At 40.5% G+C, this 24,468-nt stretch overlaps 1 protein-coding gene across 3 annotated transcripts; it reads right to left on the bottom strand.

Moving 5' to 3' along the window:
- Positions 1 to 1,794: 1,794 nt before the first annotated feature.
- fbxo18 (F-box DNA helicase 1) lies at positions 1,795 to 24,139 on the bottom strand. 3 transcript variants are annotated; one of them, XM_033615261.2, is made up of 22 exons: positions 24,015 to 24,139; positions 23,706 to 23,781; positions 22,907 to 23,074; positions 22,209 to 22,798; positions 21,891 to 22,027; positions 19,783 to 19,930; positions 19,496 to 19,677; positions 18,672 to 18,746; positions 18,448 to 18,539; positions 17,248 to 17,416; positions 16,388 to 16,607; positions 16,203 to 16,290; positions 16,018 to 16,113; positions 15,757 to 15,893; positions 13,597 to 13,693; positions 12,311 to 12,477; positions 11,738 to 11,810; positions 9,667 to 9,864; positions 9,360 to 9,485; positions 8,976 to 9,082; positions 2,396 to 2,530; positions 1,795 to 2,190 (listed from the first exon to the last, which is right to left on the bottom strand). In XM_033615261.2, exons 2-22 carry the CDS (start codon positions 23,722 to 23,724, stop codon positions 2,032 to 2,034), a joined length of 3,183 nt encoding a protein of 1,060 aa, XP_033471152.2. In that variant the 5' UTR covers positions 23,725 to 23,781; positions 24,015 to 24,139; the 3' UTR covers positions 1,795 to 2,031. The 3 variants fall into 3 exon arrangements, with proteins under 3 accessions (XP_033471152.2, XP_033471153.2, XP_033471154.2); XM_033615262.2 differs by having other exon boundaries at positions 23,896 to 24,133; XM_033615263.2 differs by having other exon boundaries at positions 24,025 to 24,111.
- Positions 24,140 to 24,468: the final 329 nt, after the last annotated feature.

Here is a 24,468-nt window from a genome sequence, read left to right as displayed (position 1 = left end):
GAAATGCTGCAGATTAGATCAGATCAAGTGGGGATACTATGTGTGGATCATCTCATTAGGGGGATACGCACACATTTCCCACCTACAGTTTATCGCCAGAAATGAGATATTTGGAAAACTGGAAACATGCAACACTACAGCAGCAATGACTTGGATCTATCTCAACCTTCCATCAGCAGAGTGATCACATTAACAATGAGTTAACAATGAGTAACAATCACTTTCAGGGTCGGCAGTTAATTTCATTTCCACTGAGTGTCCACACCTTGCAAGCTCACAAAAGGGCATGTCTGTGACAACCAATCACAACAGTAAAACAATGCATCACACCTAGCAACAGTGTCAACCACACCTGCTCACTAAGTTAAAAGTATCTGTCCCTTCCTTCTGTCCCCTAGTTGCTCTGTCGACATATTAGAGTGAAAGCAATTCTTAAGAGGAAATTTTTCTCATTTTATCACTCAAAATACTGCCAACAGTTATTAAAAGAATCCATTTTCACTTTCTCTTGGGAATAAAATGTTATTTTAAGCAGGCTATGAATGGTATGTGAACAAACCCCTCAGTAAAAACCTAGAAGGGACATTGAAGTGCTTGAGAAAAAGGCCTTTAAAAGATATGTTTTGTAAAATGTCATACAATTTTAGACCAAAAAATAAGACACTACTGGTGGATTAAGTAAAAAAAATAACTAATGGACATCACAATGAAACTATTTTTGTATTAAGTTTTTTTTTGAAACTTTGTGTTTAAATGTGCAAATGAAGCATTATCTAATTCAGTATGGGCTTTTTCATTTCCAGAACAGATATCTGAAATAACCACCTACATGTAAATGTGTAATTTGGCTGTTTTCTTCCCACTTCTCTGAAAGAGGATGTGGAAGCAAAAAAGCCCAGAATCTCAAATGTGACCAGTGCATGACATCACCTGGTGTCTCCTCTTAAAAAGACATCCGTTCTGTGAATGTCGGACTTGACATAATCAGTGACTATATATAGCTGCTGATAGATTCAGCTTTCAAGTCTAAACTAGAGTATGTAGACACATTGTGCAAGAGAAACATCATTTTTTTCCCTCTCCAGTGTTGGGCATTTCCTCTGGAAGTTTTTTGACTTCTCTAGTTCCAGATGTGAACTTGAGTAATACAATAACACTTGCAAGTCATCATTTCCTGTTAGATTATCCTGTCACTCTTTTGTAGAATGAAACTCCCAGCTGGTCATGTTCAGTAGTGCAGATTGACTCCTCGTCATAATAAAATCATAACAATGTGACAGAGAATTTGTATAAGAGACGCTATTTTTTAGGGTCAAACACTTTGCTCAGGATAAACAAAACTCCCTGTTAGCTTTGGGTCACTTGCAAAAGAGGACTTTGTATTCTAATACTTTCTCAATATTTAATAATTCATTCTCTCTTCCATCTTGTGTGCTGAAAAGCTTTTGTGGTGTTGTGCTATTAGTTGAAATGCTGTTTGACTGAGTTCTAAAGAAAATGAGAGTGATTGGTAACAGCTGTTTGGCAGGAAGAACTTAAAAAGGAATTCAGTAAATCCCAGTGCAGCCGTTGGTGTGTTCCTCTGCCTTACACAGTGTGGAGTATTATCTCTAAAACCAAAACTACTGCCAACTTGTACTATCCTTCAAATATCAATAGATTATTTACTAATGCAATTACAATTAAATGAAAGTTGGGCTTTATCTTGTCCGCTACTTTTGAAGTCATAATTAACACATTTTAAACTTTAACCGACTTCAAGATTTGATTAAAAAATAAAGACACTGACAAAAGTTTTACAAGTCTGCCAGCAGTTTTCTTTTTATATGTTTGTACTCAAACACAATCACACCGTGCTCTCCAGTAAAACCTCCTACTGATGGCCACGGGGAGCTGTTAATCGCCTTTCTTAAGGACATCTGGACTGGATATCACAACAAATTCCCTTCATTACAGCACAGAAAAATGTGTCTGTTACAAAGAAAGTTGAAAGCATTTTCAAAAATAAAAACAGTCTGTTGTAGTGTTGCTTTAAAAAAGCCCCAGGAGCATCATGTGATGGACCTGCTGCAGTCTTCGAGGCACTGGAGCCATCGAGAGTACCTCATCAGTCATGAGGAAAGCAGTTGGACCGATGCGGGTCCATACGCATCGTTCACACAACGGGCCACCCACAGATACACCGTCAGACTGGACAAAGACAAAGAGGGAGAGTTAAAAATCATAGCAAGTCATGTCTCTGGGGGTGTTACAGCCCTTCTGCTTTAATGTTTCTGACTGTCAAAATGCTAACTGGCTAATGAAGGCTAACAGTAAATGTCCATCACGGAAATTGTGCTGTACTTCATATAATATTTGGAGGCATCAGAATATCAGAATATTGATGTGTTCTTACACATTTCATTGTTTGTTTGCACATGATGAAGGCTGAGCCGGGTGTAGTGCAGTTGGGACAGTCTTTGACACAGCACGGGAGCGTGATTCTGTCCTTCAACAAGGTGCTGGGCATCTCCGACTTCAGAAAGTATTCCTGGAGACGACAGGAAGTTATCACATTTGAATACAATTTAGAGAGGTAAGGTTTCTCACTACTTTTCTAAAGTTAAAACATGACCAATCCTTCAAGATCTCCTCCACTAAAAAACTGTTTATGTTTTTGTCCCCTAAAATGTCAGACCTTTGCTTTGTCTCAAACCGAGTACTTCTGTACTTACACTTAAAATTTTGAGTGCATAAGTGCGTTCACACTGACAAGTATGGAAAAATGCAGTGCACTATGATTACCCGGTCAAGAAGTTGAGCGTGGAACTATGGACACTTCTCACCCTCAATGGTCGCCATCTTGGCTACGTAGCGGAAGGGGAGGGACCACTTTTCAAACTGGAAACAGCAGCCGAGGACGGTGCAACCGTGAACGTCGCTGCATTGTACAAATACATGTGTTTTTTGCACCGAGCACCACTATACTGTTGTCGGGTATAAGCCAGCAGTATGTTTATTGGGTTAATTTAGCACTCTGTAATGATTTGGTGCCACGAACGATAACGCGAATGCTAATGCTAGTTTGCTAACTAGCTAATTTGCAGTCATCATTTCCGGTGAGTGCACAACGGCCGTGTTTGGTTTGAGACAACACTACCCTGTTGAAATTCACACACTACGCCAATGAGTACGTAGTGCACATGGTATACTACATGGAAGTGTACTACCGGAAGTATGTGATTTGAGACACACCACAACACTAACCTCACTTTGGTCTGTGCAAAGTTTGCCAATACAGAGGTGTTTCTACGGCGCTCCTAAAGTCTCGTGATTATCTTGTGCACACCAGTTAATGATCTTGTGGGAAAAAGTTATTAACTTGTGTTAATAATCCCACTTCCGGGGTGTCGGTGGTTTAGTGGCAGAGCAGGCGCTCCATATACAAGGCTGTTGCCAGGTTTGACTCCAGCCTGTGGCCCTTTGCTGCATGTCACTCCCTCCCCCCCCCCACGCTTGTCTGTCCTATCGATTAAAGGCTTAAAAATGCCCCCAAAAAATATCTAAAAAAAAAAAAAAATCCCACTTCCATAGTGAGATTAGGTATGTCACTACTACGGAAGCTAATCACTGTCAAATCTGAAACTGCCGGCAAAGGAACTGAAATCCTCCAACGTAGAGTGACTAACTACATGTAATGTAAAAATGTCAGACAGACAGACTACATCCTTCTTCTAACGTGAACAACCTTGATGCATTCTGCTCTCCAGTAGCCAGACCAATCTCCTCCCTTTGTTGTAGCGCTGGACAAAGTGAAGCCTAGTAGAAGCAGCAATGGTGTGCGGGTCGGAGGTTTAGATACAGAAGGGAGAAAAAGCAGATGTGCTTTCAGCCCCCCCCCCCCCCCCTTTTTTTTTTTTTTTACTTTTTATGTGGGGAAACCATGTTAAACAAAATATAAATCACAGCAGAGTATTTAAAACACAGTCATGCTGCCAGTAGCTACAAATATTTCTATTGTGTTATCATCTCTGTTTAGACTCAAACCTGAAGGATCCAATTCTATTCCAAATAATTTTTGGTTTTTGGGAAGAATAGGGTTCAGTCTGAGGCCGAGCAGCTGTGTTTGTGGCATGACGGCTTCACAAATGAGGTAGCTCTGGCTCAGGAGGTAGAAGAGGTCGTCCACTAATTGGTCCCTGGCTCCTCCGGTCTGCATGTTCTGAGCCTCTAAAGAGAGTGGAGTCAGCTGGTCCCATTGTGCTTTCAGACCACCCTCACTACGACGGATGCACTCCAGAGTAGGGGTGTAACTTGAGAGATTTTTGTTTTGGTATGTATTATGAAATATACAGCTTAAATTGTGTGAAAAATAATGCCCCAGCACTGAACAAGGCAGCCCACGTGATGTAACGGTCAACATGCTGTCTGCCCCTCCCACCCCCAGACCAAAACATTCTGCTCCAGTGAGACACTCAAATAATTTTAAGGAGCTTTTTTTGTTTTATATGCAGCTAATAAGACACTCAGGTATAGCTTCATCATGGTTCAAAGTTAAAAAGATCATACTTTATGATGTTAGTTTTTATAAATTAAACAGGAGTGAGAAAGAAGTTAACTGACCATGTGTAGCACTTTGAGGTGGAGCTGCAACAATTGGATGTAATAGTAATCCTTTTAGTCCACTGACAGACAGAGTATTAGTGTTGTCACGATACCAAAATCTTTGTTTCGGTACCAATACCAATATGAATTTCGATACTCTTCGGTACTTTTCCTAAGGAAAAGTCCTTTTGGATACAAACCTTTAGAACAATAAATAGTAGGGGTGTAATGGTACCAAAAAAATCATGGTTCGGTAAGTACCTCGGTACAGACGTCACGGTTTGGTAACTCAAATGTTCCACCAAGTTTGTGTTGTCTTGTGATGTCTTCCTTTGCAATTCAGACTTTCTCTTGTCTTTTTTCACGTGCGCCAGCTGTGAATGTTGATACAGGTGTTGTCATACACACCACTTGTGCAATCTGTGCTCCAATAGGAACAAGAAAGGCATTTGTGTGCATAATTGAGTAAAATAAATTAACTAAATTAATGAATTGAATCAATTTCAAAGTACCGGTATTTTCCAAATGTAGTATAGTACCGTTTGGAATACTCTAGTACCGCGGTACTATTTTAGTACCGGTATACCGTGCAACACTACAGAGTATAGTTTCAAAGCCTGTGGTCAGGAGGGAAACAGTCTATTTTCCAAATGACAAAGTGAAGTGCTCCTTCATGTTCTTAATGCAAGTCTTTAACGGCCGATAATGCAACATTTCCTTCCCACTAAACTATGTGGTTCCAGCATGTTTAATTTATCCACATGTTCAGGCGCCAACAACAGCAATACATTCATGTCAATTGTATGAAAACAATTCGAACAAGAAAAGAGAAGTCCAACTGTGAAGTGTACACAAATTCAGCTTTAGTTTAGTCTTTCCTTTCTTTGTTTTTCTTTTTTCTTTTTATAGTGTGGCTTTATACACTGCATCTGCTCACTGTTTGTTACAAGCTGAGATCAGCTGGCAACAAGTCCACACTTTATAAAAGCACTTAGTCTAATCTGGCCTCCATGAAACCTGTTGGTGGAGAAACATTAAAGCAAGCTGTTTTTGACTTACTGCTTCTGCTGTGGCTTTGCTGTGGTTTGGATCACTGAGAACTAGGGTTGCACAATTCCGGGGAAGTTTCAAAGTTGGAAACTTTCTGTGGGAATTAGCGGGAATACAGCGAAAATTTACAAAATTTAAGGTTGATTCCCTTAACAGGGAACTTAAATATAGTTGGGGAAAAAATATTGTAGAATAATCTTGGCTAAAACAGCCAGATTTAATGCACAGCAGCACACTTGAATATCTATGCTATTCTTCAATTACATAGACACAGCACATTGCTTACTGCAGGGCTATTGAGGCCACACCCCCTACATGCACTGTGCATTCCTCCATCACATGCACTGATGATTTCTACAACCCTGGAGTATTGAGGCCACACTTTAGGCACAGAAGTATTGAAGCCACACATTTGAGCTTGCAGACTACATAAAGTCAATTATACAACAGTTAGTTCCGGCCCTGCAATCTGATTGGTCAAGAGACAGTAAAACCGTGATGATATTGGAGTACAACATCACGGTTATTTCACTGTGTATGTATCACTCCGCCTCACAGCTGATTGCAATCAACAATCAAATCAAAACTGACGGTTAGTGTCAGTTAGGTCAGCAGTTGCGCTGTAGGCTAATTAATTCATCCACTGTCAAACAGCCAAAAATATGGATTTATTTCCTAAAATAAGTTTTTTAATTGAACTATGAATGGTCATCAGAGGAAGATGAGGGAGAGGAGAAGCTGAATCCATCTGAGCACACATCCAGGTTTGTCAGTGTTTCATCAGCGGAGCTCAATGACTTGGAGAAAAGCAACATACTGTCAGATCAGAAGGCAGAGTAGGCTGTGCCTGTGAAGGGACAGTCCACCATGCAGTCACCAGAGACTTATTTCACCGGCTGCACAATTAATGGAAATGTGCAGATAAATGTGTATAAAGAGTAAGTGCCTGGCGCACCATGTCTGCGTTACATAGCAACGGTGACAGCGGAGTCCTGAGGGAACTATTGTTGTTGGCGGAAGACAAATAAAATGCTTAAATTATCTCTTTTGTCCTCATTTTTCAACATTTCTTAATAAGCCTTGCTTATTTAACTGTTGAACTGTTGTATAAAAGCAATATCACACTTGAGCTCGTGAAGTTGTACTGTGATATTGTCTTCGGCAACGACTGAATCACAGCCGTGACGATATCACAGTACAACATCACTCCCTCTCGTGTGATATTGCTTATTATTATTAAGTAAGTTTTGATAATATTATAGGGTAAATATATTTGATCTATTGTATTAATGTTTAACTTGCAAATATTAAATGAAAATGTATTCATACAGTAGCTAGCTAGCTGGTAAGTTAGGTGCCAAACATAAGCTACCTAGCACCATTTCATTGACCATTTAAGAGGCTAGCTCAATATGGTGCTAGCTACATTAAATGTAATGCTGTTTCTTCTGCCTCCTGCAAGACGGGTTTCTGTAACCATACAAGAATTTATACATCAATTGTAAAATATTTTTAAGAGTATTCCAGTTGTTTAGCTAACTATATATTTGTACATGTGTACAGATATATAGTATAGTGTGTTAAAAAGCTTTTTTGTTATCTTATTTTCCAGAAAAATGCCACGTTTGCCGTCCAATGTGTGGAGGCAGTTTCCAAAATTCCCCAGCTTAACTTCCCATGGAAAATTTCTGGAAATTTACTGTAAATTTCCCGCCCCTTTGCAACCCTACTTAGAACAAAACCTTTAAAGTACTTCCCTAAACAAGAGCACTCCATTAAGCTCTTCTGTCCTGGTTTATTAACAGTGACATCGATAGGTTTTCATTGTTGTGACTCCTTGGAAGCCACAGTTGGTCAGTTGAGTGGGTCACAGGGAATAAGAGTGGGTCCTAGGGATGTGCGATTATGGCCAAAATGGCAATTAATTTTTTTTTTCCCGATCAATATAAAGATCACGATTGTTTGTTACCATTATTCATTAATCTTAGGCATAAAATATTTCACATGTAAATAAACAGAACACTTCCTCCACTTCTATATTGTGCTACAATCCTGCTAATTAACAAATCTTTGCATCGAAATAAGACTTCTTCACCTGAGTTCAGTGGATCTCCGTGAAGCGCATATCAATAAAGTTGTAGCTAAAATATAACCCAACTAAAAATAATTATGCAACCACAAGGAAACATTGGCCAAACGTGATTGCTTGGATTATTTCAGTCTGTCTTTGGGAGTTGGATGGATACACTGATGTGGTGCACAGTGTCAGTGTTATGGATGTCTGAGTTGACACTGGACAAGAATGGAGATCAACTGAGGTAACACAAGGTAGGGTTAGTGACGTTAATCCAAATAACGGACCCCAAAAAGTGGAGGCTGGCTGTTAGTTTAGGAAGCACTTAATTTAATATGCAGCAGTTTGCTATGAGTGGAGCACACATTTTAAATATCGCAGTAGATCACGTTCATTTAATTGTGGAAAACTAAAATCTTGATCAAGATTAATATATTACACATGAGGTAATATCCTACATGTCCATGAAATCAGGTACCTAGTATTAACTTAAAAATATCACCTAGAACAGAAGGTGCTATAAAAACATACTGCTCCATAATTCCTGACAATGGGTGAAATATTTAAGTTCAGATCATATCAGACTACACCCATACTGAAATCAAGTATTTTTCAGGTATCAAAGTTTACAGTCAAACTGTAAAATATGGACATTTTTTACTGCCTAATATCATTTATGCAGTGTTGGTCAGGCTGTAGTTAGTGCAGTAGGCTTATTTCAGCAACCTGACCTCACTGCCTCACTGACGTCATTCAACCCACACCTCATTATATATATATATATATATATATATATATATATATATATATATATATATATATATATATATATATATATATATATATCACAAATGACACTAATGGCCTTTAACACCCTTGTAAAAGTGTGAGATATGGGACTTTCAGAACCACAACATCATCCTGCTTCTCTTTATCACTGCCATAACATCCTAATAGCTACATGAGAAGATGGCCAAAAAAACTGTCAGAGTAATGGAGGTGGTAAGAGGTCATCTTTATAAAAGTTAACGTATCAAGAGGAAGGACTGGGTGATAAGATGAGAGGAAATGGAAATAAAAGCATGAAAAAATAATGTGATATGATGCTGAAATGTTGCCTTAGCTGTAAATATGTGCAGATGTTTGTGCATTATTGCATTACAAGAATAAAAGACTTAACAGTGGCTGTTTGAATTTGAACATGTAGCGGTCAAGTGCAAACATAAATGAACCTGCAGAGGCATTCAGGTGTGTGATTCTGTCTTACCCCAGCCACTGTGAGAATGCGGCGGACGGTCTTACTGATGATCAGTGACGTTCTGGCACGAGTCACCGCCACATACAGCAGGTTCCACTCATCGTCAGAGACATCACCTGAGCAGGGAAGAGACATATTTAAAGTGTGCAAATATTATCCACTTTTTAAAAATTGCCTTCAAATCTGCAATAAGCGAATATTGGTTGGTATACCGGCCTGGCTATTTATCAGTCTGGCTAAGCCCTCCAACAGTAGAAGTAACTATTGTACAGGAAAGCAAGCCCAAAATACAAGTGTTAATAAGATGCTGGAAACAGATACAGTATAGGGTCGCTGAGAGAGTAGCTTTTTGGCAGACAAAAAAAAAAGAAGTCTTTGACCAAAGAAGCATACCAAATCTGAATTCTGGATTGAAGTGCAGATTGTGCTTTGAGGCTGGAACCTTGGCAAAATCATCAGTGATCATCACAGCGTCAAACTCCAGACCTTTGGCCTTGTGGACTGTTCCCACTATGAAGTCTGGAACAAAACAGGAAACATCAGTAACAACCTATGACTGAGTCGAGTGCATTATACAGTTTTTAACTACTATACTATACTAATATATATAGCAGAAACAGAGAGCAAAAGCATTATTCTTAAAGAAAGTACTGATTATTTTTTGTCACTTGCTCTGCTGTTTGTGAGTTCATTCTATTACCCGCTCTGTGGAGGTCCTGCTCAAACGAACTTTCCAGGCGCTTCACCAGTTCAGGGATGCGCTTTCCGTATTTTTCAACGATGCTGAGTTTGCCCTCCAGCTCTGCGTCCTCGGTCTGTGTGAGGTACTTTTTAAAGGCACAGTAGGGACTCTCATGTTTTTTTCTGGCGAAGAAGCGAATCAACGGATCTTTGATGACTGAAGGCAGAGCAAAATCAACATTAATGTCAAAGGATTAGATTTTATCTTATCTTTTTAAAAGGATGAGTTTCACCCTTACTCCTTGTTTTCAAGTGCCACGTTGCCCCACAGAGTTACAAGGGGTAGTAGTTGAAATTGTCACCTACGAAATGGGTCAATGGTTCAACCCTTCAAGACCCTGATTTTCATCAGTATCGTCACTGATGGCGTTTATATAACCAGACGCCATTATAGCAATAATGGTATCATCACAATGACATTTGCCGTTTAGCTGATGGAGATAGAAAAGCATGGACACTCCTGATTCATTCATAACTTACGTTTCACGCTATCAATACATCAAACAAGTCATCAAATAATAAGGACACTGCATCATTACAAGGCCACTAATGCTGGTCTGTAAGCTAACATTAGCAACCAGTGCTCCTACCCTGCCAGTCTGTACTGATATTAGAGGAGCAGTAACAAGTGAAGTAACTTTACTGCTGGACTTAAATTAAATTTCGGATGTCATGTGTCATCTTACTATATAATGACAAAAACTCTGTGTGTCTGTTCCACGTTTTTCTCCTCACTGACTTGGTCAATCCATGTGAAATTTGGCACAGTGGTAGAGGGTCATGGGAGGATGCGAATGAAGCGATATTACATCAATTGGCCAAAGGGGGGCACTATAGCAACCGATTGAAATTGCAAACTTTGAATGGGTATATCTCATGCCCCGTATGTTGTAGAGACATGAAACTTTGCACAGAGATGCCTCTCCTCATGAGGAACAAATTTGCTTTTTTCCACCATTTTGAATTTTTTGAAAAACACTTAAAATCGATCTCTTCCTAGGAAGTTTGACCGATTTGCATGAAACTCGGTGAACATAATCTAGGGACCAATATCTAAAGTTCCATCTTGGCAAAAGTTGGAAAACTTACTAAAACTGAGCTTCTATAAGGCAATGAATATTACGGAGGGCGTGGCTCATCACATAAAGGTGTATAACATCTCAAGGGTTTCACCGATCACCACGCAACTTTGTAGGCATATGACCACACATAATCTGAGGGGACTCCTCCATTTTTTTGACCCGATCAAACAAAATGGGGGCACTGAGAGATAATTTCTTTTCTAGGCCTCACCGCCATATCGATTTTTCCTAAACTTGGTAGATATGTAGAACAGGACGCCTCAAGGTGACTGCAAAAATTTAACTCTAATTGGCAACTGGGTGGCACTATAACAACAGAAAAATGCTTAAAAATGTCTAAAATGCAACCGCTCGCTGTGGCTCCCCCTGTGGCCGAATGTTGGTTGTTTTTTGGTAAGCTGTACATAATCACAGAAACTGTCAGTGTGTCATTCTGTCAGTCAGTCAGTCATTCTGTCTGTCCCAAGTTTTTCTACTCACTGACGTGGTCAATCTATGTGAAACTGCACATAGGCATTAAGGATTGGCATAGGTAGAAGGTGACAAAGCTACCAATGGGTATGGACTAGTATGTCTAAATGTAGGACTGCAAATAAATCAGCAGTAACAATAACATTAGCTTGCTAGTTACCCATTGAGACATCACCATAGTAGCAGTTTCGTTTGTCATACCCATTGTAGAAAAGGACCACAATACATTGAGATGACATTACACTATGAGATGATTTCACATAACACTCCATTTGGATTGTAACTCTGAAAAACGTCCGCTCAGAGGACCATGCAGCGCCAACATTTCACCCTACCCCTCTATCCCAACAACAATCCAGACACCCTACCCGTAGAGACATGAATGCACAAAACGGAGGGTAAGTGCTAAGTGGTATGGGGTGAGTGAAGGGGTGAATCAAGATTGAGCCAAAGGGTAAATATATGTATGAATCTCACATCTTGGATTTCCTCCTCCTTCCATCAGTTGCCAGATGTCCAGGATCCTAGACAGACCGTAACCATAAACACCCTGAAGGAAAAGGTAGAGTTGTAAAATTCAGACTTCTCATGTGTACCTCGTCATCTTTCTTCCTGACTGAAAACGATTCCACTGATGTGATTATTGTTGTATTTCAAGTTGTGGGGTGATAACAACAATAACTCTGTGGTGAGTTATTTGGTTGGTTATTTGAATTGCTATTGTTATACACTACTCTTTACTAGAAAAAAATAATATTATTACTGCCTGCCAGTTACACTGCCTATAACCTTGTGTGTCTTCATGATAGAAAATACAGTTATGGTGAAAATGCAGTAATGTAATTAACTTACTGGACTGTTCTAGCTGCTCTGTCATTATGTGCAGTTTACTGATGATTATTTATCAATAATCTCATTGTGTTAATATTTTGTAAAGGCACCAACTGTAAACCCAAAAATACCGTTGCAATATCTCTAATGGTACTACTACTGGTAAAAAATATCTTGATATTTGATTTTCTCCATATCGCCCAGTGCTAATACACTCACTCCTATGAAGTGGATCCGGCAGCTCACGTTGCAATCTGTGAGCCGGACGGCTTCACTGAACACGCCAAGATTGCATCTTGACAAGATGGCCATCTTCCCTCGGCCAAGACTGACACCCGTCATCATAGCTGCTCTAATCCTCTCTGCCGTCTCGTCACACACACCACCTGTGGATGGACATGTAGCACACACAGACATGCTAACCAAACAGTGAAATCCAATATGTTCATCTTACAACTTCCATGTAGGGTTGGGTCGGTATGAGAAAAAAAAAAAAACTGTCCGGTTTTTGTGAAAAGCTGCATCAAGTCAGTAATACTTGACTTAGACTTTGTGAGTCCCGGGTAGCGGTAAAGGGACGGGCAATCCTCGCTGATGTATTACATCCTTTGCATGGCGAGTATGAATTATTACCATCAGGACGGAGGTAAAGAGTGCCGCCTCTCAGGACTTCCCGCGCCCAGAGGTCCTTTATACCTTTTAGCATTACTCTGATAAATAGAATGGGTGAACCTGGGTGATGCTATGTGGCCGCTTTGGTTGTATCGTCTGTTGCATCATTTGATGGATGTTTAAATTGTCTTTATTGTAATGTCCAATGTTATGAATTGTCTGAGAGTTTTGTCTGCAGTGTCAAGTGTTTGTGTTGTGGTGTCTTCATTGTAATGTTTTATGTAGGCTATCTTTTTCTGTTTTCTCTGATGGCCACAGACACAAGAAAAATTTCCGAAAGGACAATAAACAATATCTATCAATCTATCTATCTAATACTGGATTTTTGCCACTTGGGGAGGCAATTGACTCATTTAAAATAAAAAACGACCATAGGACAACAGAGTGACAGTAACACGTTGTTTCTTTTATTCCTTACAAATAAATTTTGCAGCTTACTCAATCAGTGCAAACAAGGGATGCCTCCTTTGTCCGGCTCAAAGCCAAAGTGTTGCCATAGTGGCACATTCTTTGATTTATTCGAGACTAAATTGTCCGCAATTATCGACTCCCCAGGCTACAGTAGAGGCCTCGGCGCATGCGCACTTGCACCCCCTAGCTCAGTCCCCGCCCCACCTCCACCCCCCTCCCTCTTGCTCGCTGTGCACTTGGCGAAGAGGCAGACACAGGTGCTCACAGACTCGGCCGTACTATAAGCGGAGTGGACTCCACGAGGAGTGTCCACAGGCATTCGGGCTTCCAACCCTACTTCCATGGCATCTAAAGCATTTACATTTTTGACAAACCTTGTATTTCTAAAGTCGACAAAATTATTAAAAGTTTGCAGTGTTTACCTTTTTGTTTTCCTCCCACCAGAATCTTCTCCACTCCCTTGCACACTTTAAGGATGGTGGCGCCCACGTAGGCGATCTCAGCACCGAACCGAAAGCTCTGAACAAAGACAGCAGCAGCATGGAGGTTACTTTTCTCTGATGAACACTAAACTGCCGAGAGTTAAACACAAGAGTATGATTAGTAGTCACCTCCAAATGAATAGAGCCAGAGGTGGAGGTGAAGGAACACACAGATTTAAATGCACACAATATGTCTGAATAGGAGTGGATAGAGAAGTGCTCTACAGATGTAATATGCTGGAGTGTCATTAACATGTTGCCACTTCTTGTTTCTCATTGTCTTTTGCCAGTTTGTCATGAATATGTTTTGAGCTCTGGCGCCACAGTTACAACCATTTTTTGGGTCACGTAAACAGGAAGTGTTGGTATAGCTGTGGGCTAGAGCTGCTTTTGGTGGATCTGCACTAGTTAAGGTCAAGCTGAATCACCCATGAACAGTTCTTGTTTACACTGAACTGAATTTATTTTGAAAGTGAAGAAAAAAAAAATCAATATTTGGTGATTACGTGGCAAGACATTAAGTTATCTGAGGCACTTTTTGAAACTGGTTTTAACTTGACTTTTGGACTTTTATCCTCAATCAACATTGTTGATGCTACTATTACTGGACAGAGTAAGCTAAGCAGATTCCAGGTGTGTGCATGTTCTCGTTTGGCCAAATAATGACACAATTATTTATCTTAAACTATGGAGGGGAAAACAATGAGTTGGCATGTCCCTTTTCTGATTTTTTTGTGTGCTCTATACAGACAGTATTATGAAGGTTTTTTTTTGATAGCCCTAATTTAGACTGGCCAATATGACTTAAAACTAATATCGCAACATGTTTAGGCTACATCTCAGTTAGGGTTGCAGCAGTATGACATTTTCATGGTATGATAAACGTCTCAGAAAATAGTGTGGTATCACAATATACAGTATTAAACAAACTATTATGATTATCAGTTACAACGATCCTTAATGGAATAAAAACAGAAGGGTTTTTCTTGGTTGAACAAACACCTTATAACGATAACTGAATCTTGAAACCATTTTTCTCTCGCTAAATTGAAGATCAGATTCTCCTGCCTGTTTCATTTTTTTTTCCAATACCATAGATAGTTATCATACAGTGTACAGTTGCCTGTCATTATCATTGTCATACCACTGTATACTTTGAAACGGGTATACCGCTGCAATACACATACATGATATACATCTTGATATTTTGAAATACTGTACTACTGAAGTACAAAACTATTAAATGATCTACAGTTACAGTGAAGTTCAATGAAGTAGCTACTGCCGTATAATAAAGTTTAATAAAGTAGTTAGATAAAATATTGTTAAAATACAGTTAAATAAAATACTGTTATAATACAGTTGAATAAAGTATTCTTATAATTTAATAAATAAAAGCGGGACTACTGGTGTTTTTATTTTGAAGCACTTGGCTTGTCTCTAGCCCAAAGCGTTGGGATTTTTGCTGTGAACTTGACGCTTCCTGTCAACATATAGATGTTAGCGGTTAGCAAATTGCAGAAAGTTAAACCATTACCACTGTGCCTTTAAACTTCAGGATTTATTCACTGAGCTGGAAACACACTAACAGCTCTCCAGTTCATATATTAACAGTAGTCGCACTAGTGCTCCATGGTTGCAAAATGTGACTAAATAGTCACAATCTGGAGCCTTGCAGATATAAAAACACGATCCTCGCCTCAAACACTATCTCAGGAGAAAGTGATCTGGATGAGCGGAGGAGTGTGTGCGATGTATAATGGTTGTAAGTCTTTCTTTCTGTGCGTCTGTCTGTGAAAGTGAGGGAACTGAAATGCCGAAGCGAGTCTTATGCCGATGGCTTTTTAAAAAAAAAAAAAAAAAAAAAAAAAAAAGGTGAAATGTGGCTTGCCCCTGTGGAGCTGTGATGTAATATGCAACACTTGGAGTGCAATATGACAAAGAGTGAGGCATGCCCAGAGCCAAAATCTCCAAAAACTGCCAAACTGAAACTTTGGATTTGAATAAAGTCGTGGTATAAATCTGATTTCTTTAGGTAAGAAATTTATCATCTGCCTCTGTGGGAATGTTACCTCTATGTGTGTGTGTCATCGTGCATACCTGTGTCAGGTAGTAGATGTGTGTGTGACCAACAAGGTTCAGGGCATTGACAGCTCCTCTGAAGGTGTAGATCTGCTGATGAGGATCTCCAACCAGGATTTTCCCACAGTCCTGGGACAGTAGTATATCCATGATGGCTGAGAGGGAGGGAGGAAGGGAGGGAAGAAGGAAGACGCCATCACCATCATAAAATCAAGGAAAAATTATCACCGTTATGCTTTCCACTATCCTGCAGGGCTGTGACAGTTATCACATCATTACCTGGAGTGCAGTCCTGGGCCTCGTCGATCAAAAGGACGTCATATTGGTGAGACAAGCAAGGCTTCGGCTCTTGGAGCTGCCATAACTTCAGGTAACCTGGAAATGAGGAGTTCAGTTTATCACCTGTGCAGCATTCCCTCCAACATTAGAACTGAATTACTTAAATTCATTTGCAGTTGGCGTACCATCATGGACCATGTTGAAGCCTTCTTCTTTTGTCACATTCAGATCCTTCATTTTGTTCCAGATCATTTGTGCGTCGAGGACAAACACCTAGAATCGCACAATAACAGACAAGTTTGAATGAGACTTTGCAGTGCTCATGCTTATTTTTTATTCACAAATCAGGTACGCCGTTTTTATACTGTACCGCTCTTTCACTGTCGTCTATAATCTCCCTGAGGCCGTCCTTGCTCTTGCGGGACCAGGGGACATGAGTTATGTTGATAGTCGTGTCTGTTGAAGCCATGAAGGTGTTGAGAGTTGTGGTCACTATTTTGGCCTTTGCAAAGCCACCGTGACCTTCAGGCAGGACAGAGCTGATGGCGAATGGTTTCAGGTTGGAGATTAGCTTCTTACGTTGATGGTATCTGCAGCAAGAAGGACCACATAAGCACGACAGGTGATGTGGTTTGAGAATAAAAACAACTGATGCACACTGCAGTTCAAAGGTTTTGAATCTCCTACCATTGAGTTATGATTCATTCATTCATTTGGTGTCTGAACCACAGATGTATCAGATAACACTTAAGTTCAGTTAAGCAGAAGTGCAGTTTGTTATTTTGGTGGTCACACACACGTCAGTGGAAAGTTTTGTGGGCTGCAGATATCAGTTATTCAGATTAGGTTGACATGAAGTCTTTTACTTTAAATACTTGTCATTGACGTAATTCCTCAAATGATGGCATTTAGAAACATTACTGATTAACATGTAAGTTTGAAAGTCACCCTCCTCCATCTCTGGGATACTTCAAGTTAGAAAGTCCAGATGTGTCTCTTGGTTATTTCATAATTTGTCTCAAGAACTGGCACAAAATGTTTATCCAATTTCTTTTGATTTGTCAGACATGCCCCTAAAAACGAAGTGAGCAGTCAAGCTTGCGTGTACATGAACAGAAAGCCAAGTGTCAAAATACAGAAAGTCTATGTCACCCTCTTTATGCCCACAATATGTATTTATAAGCACAAAACTCAACATCTATGACAGCCACAGGAAACTTAGGTTCTCACCTAATACCAACTTCTCTGAAAGCCATCGAGTGGATAGTCTTGCAGGACACGTTGCGGGGGAAGCGCCGCTGCGCCTCAAGGGCCACTGACTTGTTGAAGGCCACATACAGGAAACGGAGGTGCGGCCACTGCTCGGCGTACTTCACCAACGTGGTCGTCTTCCCTGTACCTGTGGCAAACAGCGTGACCATTAAGCGAAGACACTATGGCCTCTGATCTGCATGGCTGGTCCACATCATACTTTACACAGCAACACTGTTAAAAACTGCTCTCTAACATTTCTCTCTGTTAGCGTCAGAGTACAACATTTATAAACACACACTATTGCAACGTTCAACTGAATTTAAGGAGTTTGAAAAACAGAATGTAACCAAATTTCTGATATGAGGAAATCAAACGACACATTTCACATTGTATTACAAAACCTATTCTTCAATAACTTCAGTAACTACAATTACTTAACACTCTGGGTCTCTGAACAAGTCTTGAAAATAATTATCTAGTGAAAGGGTTCCCCCGGTGATGTTTCACACACTTTACATTTAGACTAGTGCTCCCGTTACACACAGACATTGCATGTGGATGAGGGCTATGGAGTCATAACAGTGTCATAAATAAGATCAATACTACATTCACAATGCACACGGGCAAGTTAAGGTCACAACTACTTCCTGTTGTCCATGCTAAATAAACTCCCACCAAAGCGAAACTCATGTGAGCACTACTCAGCTTTGCCCTTTGCCCCAACAGCTTGGCCCTTTAAGGAAAAGCAAGAATAGGGAAAAGAATAAGGCGCATAAAGGGATTAAAAAGGATGTTTTAAAAAAACACCAGAAAAAGTCAATTTAATGTATTGTTAAATATATACAAAAATAAATTAACAATTAACTATGAAAATAAATCAAAATGCTTTTAATAATTATTTGGCATTATTATGGCACTCCTATGACTAAATACAGGCCTGCAGTGGAAGGCTAAAAGTGTAATTCAATTATTTCTATGTTCAAATGTAAATGCTGTGGGTCTGAGTCAGGGTAAATATTAAGAGTGTGTGTGTAAATTTTACACTGATATTCATCCTTGACTTTAACTCAGTGTTATTTTTTTATTTCATTATTTTATTTTAGTGTGTTCTTGACAGAGTAAAATTATTTTACAGACCGTGGATGGCTATGGTGCCTTGAGCAGCTGTCACTGTACCTGCAAAAGCCACGATCTTGACCACATGGTCTTCCTGGATGTTGTGGCTGAGGATATGCTGCTGTTCACGTGTGAGCTGAATCTGAGGCCGCCTAGCAGAAACACACGGACACAAAAGTACGACTGGTATAAAGCTAAAACTCCTAAGATATCCATGACTTCAGTTAAGTTTCTGTTAATGAAGGGTCACATGATCAGGGAAACGCGTGCATTCAGGTCCTCACCCACTCTGACTGGAGTCGACAGGAATGGCGCCACTCTCCATGAGGTTAAGTACGTAGTAGATGTTGTAATGCAACCTGGAGAAACACAAAAAATGAATTGTAGAGAGGCTGACAAGAAAAATGGGAGAATTGAAAGAGATAGATTATATTGATAGATTTTTTTATAAGTGAGGTTGTATGAGGTACTTCTCCATAGTCCATGTGTTACCTACAGGAGAAGCGGGCAGGAGTACCACCACTTAATCTAAGCAACATATTGCAGTGGAAGGAGCAGCAGCAAACCTTATTTTAGCCACCTAAAATATCCGTTGAAGTGTACGTTATATTTAGAATATTTTCACCGCTTTGGGTTGCCAAAAACATTGACATTTGAAAGTGTAAGTTTAGATTTAAATTTGCACGATAACACAAACAAACATCTGACTGAGGCGGCAGTCCTGTGTTCTGTGAGGCAAAATTATTTTTGTCAAAGGAGTCTTGTGGCTTTGAAGTGAGCACAGATGGAAACAATGGCTTCAGTTTCCCTGTGGGAAAAGCTGTCTGATGGTAAAGTGATAAAAAATATTCAAACTATAGTGTACACTTGAATGAAACTCATTCTTTTAGGTGGGTCTTTTTCTTAGTGTCTAAATTATGTTTTGCTGCTGCCTCCGTCCACAGCAGTACATTGCTTTGTTTCTGTGGCTGTACTCTTGACTGTTTCTCCAAACTGTGGGTGAGCCGACCCCACTCTGCTGTAGGTCATACACTGTCTGTTGATGCGCGCCTCAAACAACCCCACTTCAAAACATTCCAACTATCAGTTTAAAACTTGCAGCCCTTACCTGTTACTAATCTTAATGTTGCTCCTCTTAAAAGCGAGCAACATCATGGCCATGTGGCTGAGGTACTCTGTGATGCCGGTGTGCGACATGCAGCCGGAGAGCAGAGACACCAAGGACTGCACGTCACCAACATTCTCACTTAGGATCAGTATGACAGCCATGGCTGCGTACGGGTTGGGACCCTGGAAGTTGGACACAAATGACATCAAGACCTTCAATTCTGATCTAAGTTCCATAGTGGTCGTGTACACACAGCATTGGTGTATTTGTGTGTGTGTGAGTCATACCTCATTGCCAAGGTTATGGTACTTCTGAATGTCAGGAATACGTAATGTGATTGAGGCCTCAGCCTGAGGAAAAAGGCGATGTTTCTTAACACACTCCAAAACGTCCTCCGGCCTCACCCGCTCTCTGACCTTATGCTGAGCCATTAAACTGAACAAAACACACACAGAGGAGATAATTAACACAGTGCACATTTTAAAATCTATGCTTACCAGCATTCACATACTTTCATTCATGGTCATTTTATGTATTTATGTTGTCATTTCAATGAAACTGATCTGCAGTGACACAGCGACACCAAGATCAGAAAATAACTTCAAATATCAAAGAATATAATAACGACACTTGTCAGGACTTCACACTGGATCCAAATACTAAGCAGCTTTCTGCTGCTATAATTGGTTGGCTTAGTCTGAGCTTTTGCTTTGGAGGTTTAATGTCTGTTTGTTATTTATCTGAAAGTGACAAGTTCCATATTTGTCTCCTCTGTCAACCTTCTACCACTTTGTCTTCTTTAAATTACAACTAGGGATGCTCAATATATCAGTGGCAGATACACTGACTGATGCATTGGCCGATAATTAAGAAAACTAAATAACTGTTCTTATTATTGGAATTTCAGATGAATTCCATCCAATACTTGAGAGCCTGACGTAGACTAGGGTCTTAAAACATGGTTCTGAATGGATATTTTTGTCTCTCTGTCTCCAGCTTCACGCAAACACAGTAGAACAGAGGTCATGGCGGAGAGAACAAACTTGTAATTATATTTTACTCATATACATTTTAATGATTGTTATCCATAAGTGCCATAAATCTGTCAGTAAGGGAGATAGTATGAGGGCTGCTGAGTAAACCATCCCACAGCTGCAACATGAGCACTTTCTCAAACAAGCAGAACATAAACTTGCAGTGTGACGTCTTCAACCTCTCGCTCTGAAGTCAACTCCCCGTCCCTTCTTTATCTACAGTCGACATGTTTTACATGGACATACAGAGCTCTTTTTATTATGAATGAGCTTAAAATGTAGACTGATTACATGGAGGGTTGAGCCAAATTAGCCATGCATTAAAATTAGTTAAACAAAGTTGTTTGGAAAAACGTTATTTGAACTCTGTTTTTAGCCTCATTGTAACATGAGGCTAAAAACAGAGTTCAAATGACATTTTTCCAAACAACTTTTATGTCGGGGCTTCAGGACACTTGGATCACTATGGACGAGCAGTATGGAGACATTTTGTGGTTTCAATTATGTGTTTTTGGACGTTTGAATCTGGGGCGCCTTAAACCTCCATTAGGTGGAGTTTTTTTGCTACCCCCTCTCCCCTGGGATCTCCGCAAGGGATGTGAGGACTCTAAAACTTCACCTGAGCCTCCCTCGGCATATGGGTGAGTAGATAATGGCTGAATTTTCATTTTTGGGTGCACTATCCCTTTAAAGGCCCTGAAATGCCATACCGATGCATCTCTCTCTTTTTTTTTTTTAAAGATTATTTTTATTGGCTTTTTGCCTTTATTGACAGGACAGAGGGTGAAATGAGGAGACAGAGAGAGAGAGAGTGGGGACTGACATGCAGCAAAGGGCCGCGAGCCGGATTCGAACCTGCAGCCGCTGCGGCGAGGCAATGCCTCTATACATGGGGCTCCGGCACTATCCACTACGCTACCGACGCCCCATACCGATGCATCTCTAATACAAAACATTACAGAGACTCACTTTTTATGTATGTACCGTTACAGAAATATTCCCTCATTAAAGGTATACATTGCAGAAAATGTAAGACTCATATGAAAGTAATCTTTCTATATCACCACTTAGGACTCACTAGAACTGTTTGGCAGTGTATGCATCTACAGAAACTCTGCCCTCTGCCTGTATTTTCTCATTTCTTGTCATTTTGCTGTGTTCAGGACACTCCTGGGCACAGCACACAAAGTTGGGACTTAAAAGGGAGCAACCAGGTGCCAGACCACAAGCAGCACACATCCAAGAGGAAGCTCAAGATGGCATCTGGGTTTGGGTTTGACTTTCACTTTCACGGGTGACAACAAACAGTTATTGACAATACCTGCATAGTATACAGTACCTATAAGAAAATGCAGACTTACGCAACAAGGTATCGTATGCTGTGTTGTGATGATGCTGGATCCGTTATGCTGCTGTTCTCCAGGATGGAGAGGATCTCCAGCATTGTTACCTTCTCCCTCATCATGTAGCGGAAGTACTGTTTTTTGTAGGGGACAAACTACAAAATGGAACACACAACATCCACAACAACTATGTTAATTTGGTGAACTTCAATTTATCACTAAGTTTGAGTAGGACTATACGGTTAATCTCTCAAACATACTGTTACCTGACTTCAACATTAGCCCCCTCACCCAGCTGCTGATACATACTTAATGTAAATCTGTGTTTTGTTTAACCTTGGTGTCCTCGACGATGTTCCTCCAGTGATGGCAGACACGGCTGACACTGCGGTAGAGGTCCTGGGCAGGGACAAGGCACAGTATTTGTCTCAGCACCTCCTCTGGAAGGTCGTCCATGCAGCCCTGCGGCACCAGCAGGGCCTTGCTGCTGCCCAGGAGTCCATAGTGGGAATCAGGTAGGGCCTCCACCTCCTCTTCCTCATTGAGAATGTCACATTGGTCAAATTCGTCATCATCCCCAAACATCTCTGCTGTCACTCCTTCCAAATGATCCACCACTTTCTCCTTCTTTGTTTCAGGCTGTGACTGCATCTCAGCAGCTAAAAGGCTCATATCGTCAACCTCATCCTCCTCTGCTTCGTGTTCTGCCGCCAATGCGGCAGCTAGCAGGCTGACATCGTCATCCTCCTCATCTAATTTCACATCCTTTGGCCCTTCACTAGGAAAAAGTTCTCCGTTGAGTCTATTTGTGCAAGTGGAAGAGCAGGGCTGGGAGGATTTGTGCGGACTGGAGCTGATGACTCCTGTCACAGAGAAGAAGTTGTTGATGCCTCTCTGTTGGCCGGCAGGACTTCCTGGGACAGATGCTGATGGTTTACAGAAGGAGAGTGGATGAACAAAGATTCCATTTCTGACATGAATTTTAGGACATGCTACAAAATATGAATGTATAACACAGGTTTAGAGCAGATTACCACACTTCCGTCGCTTGGTGGGTGTCCTGGGGTAAAGCCCCCGGTTGGGGTCGCGATTGCCCTGCACATGGTTGACAATGAGGGGCTGGGTGAGGGCATTAGTGCCCTCTGCATGTTGTCCCAGATCATCACACTCCTCTGCAGTCAAATGCCTCCTCTTGGCCTTTCCTGGAAAACAACAATCATCAAACCACAGTATTAGGATTGTCTTTATGCAGTGCCAGACAATTTTTACTCTTCCTTTCTGTAATGGTCTGTACACTTTTAGTCTTAAATATGCTTGAGTTTGGGGCATCAGTGGATTAGTGGGTAGAGCAGGCGCCCCATGTACAAGGCTGTTGCCGCAGCAGCCCAGGTTCGAATCCAGCCTGTGGCCATTTGCTGCATGTCATCCCCCCTACACTTACCTGTCCTGTCCATTAAAGGCAAAATGCCCAAAAAAGTATCTTTAAGTACTTGAGTTAGACAAACATTCAAGTTTTGTACTGTGCATTATCATTTTGACTTTTAACAGCCAGTCATATCATTAATTGGTTCCCCCTTCTTTACTTCACTGATTTATTTTTCCTTAAGCACCACACCAAACTTGTCCTTTTATGTCAATGGCAGTTTTCAAAATTACCATTAGTAAGTACAGTTTAGTGTTACCATCCGTTAACCTTATTGAGTTCAGATGCGAATGTTCTATTCAAACTTCACTAAATACTATTTTATGCAGCGTATACATGTATGAAGTTATTTTAACGGTCTCCCGCTGCTGACACACGCAGCACGTTTAGTTCCTCAACTTTTAACTCACCTTTAACAGCCATCTCCATCGTTGTGTCCAGCTCATTCGCATCTCAGTCACAAATCTAACGTTAGGTCACTTGGCGCTACAGAGAGAGAATATGTCTGAGTCTGCTGTGGGCAAAGTCAAACTTAAGTTAAGCAGAAATACCATCGTCGTAGTTTGCACAAAAATTCAGATATGAACCGTCGTCGCTAACCTTTAGTGCTAATAACTGCTAGCTTATTTGTACTTATGCTAACATTAACTACGTCTCACTTGAGTTTGTAAGCACGAACTTTTTCGAAACTTAAATGTAGCAGCTCTATATTAACTTACTGACGCTGACATTTTTGTCGTAGTTTTCGCTGGAATAAAGGCGTCGGAGTTAGCTTGTAATGATTTGAGGAAAGGTTTTCAAGTGTTTGTGTTGGTCAAGAAGCCACAGGATTGGCCGGCGCTTCTTCTTCGTTTAATGTTATTGGTGGTTGACATACCAGCTTAAAGGGGCATTATCGCCACCTACTGGACTGAGGTAAGAAGTGAGCAGTTTTTAACAAAGTTTGCAAATCAAGTATTAAATGTTCTGTGGTGATGAAGCTTAGGTGTGTAAAATGTGTTAATATTTTAATGGCGATAACAAAGTGAAAGGTGCAGTAATGAAAACATATAACCAGGGTTTATTATTTTGGGTGAGTCGTCCATTGAAGAAAGTCCATCGCATATCACATCATATTTTCCTGAGACTCATGGGAAATAAAATTTGAACTTTTTAAAAATACTTTTAGTAATT

This window comes from Epinephelus lanceolatus, chromosome 23, assembly GCF_041903045.1.
Source record: "Epinephelus lanceolatus isolate andai-2023 chromosome 23, ASM4190304v1, whole genome shotgun sequence".
NCBI lineage: Eukaryota > Metazoa > Chordata > Actinopteri > Perciformes > Serranidae > Epinephelus > Epinephelus lanceolatus.
The sequence above is the reverse complement of the archived record's forward strand: the minus strand, read 5'-3'. Positions and strand labels throughout refer to the sequence as shown.

What these genes read in the sequence shown, in the direction of transcription:
- fbxo18 (XM_033615261.2), bottom strand. An exon ending in TAGACGACAGTGAAAGAGCG is followed by an intron (nt 16,291 to 16,387) that starts GTACAGTATAAA and finishes GTGCGATTCTAG; the next exon opens with GTGTTTGTCCTCGACGCACA. An exon ending in AGGAGGAGGAAATCCAAGAT is followed by an intron (nt 9,865 to 11,737) that starts GTGAGATTCATA and finishes CTCTGCCTTCAG; the next exon opens with TCATCAAAGATCCGTTGATT.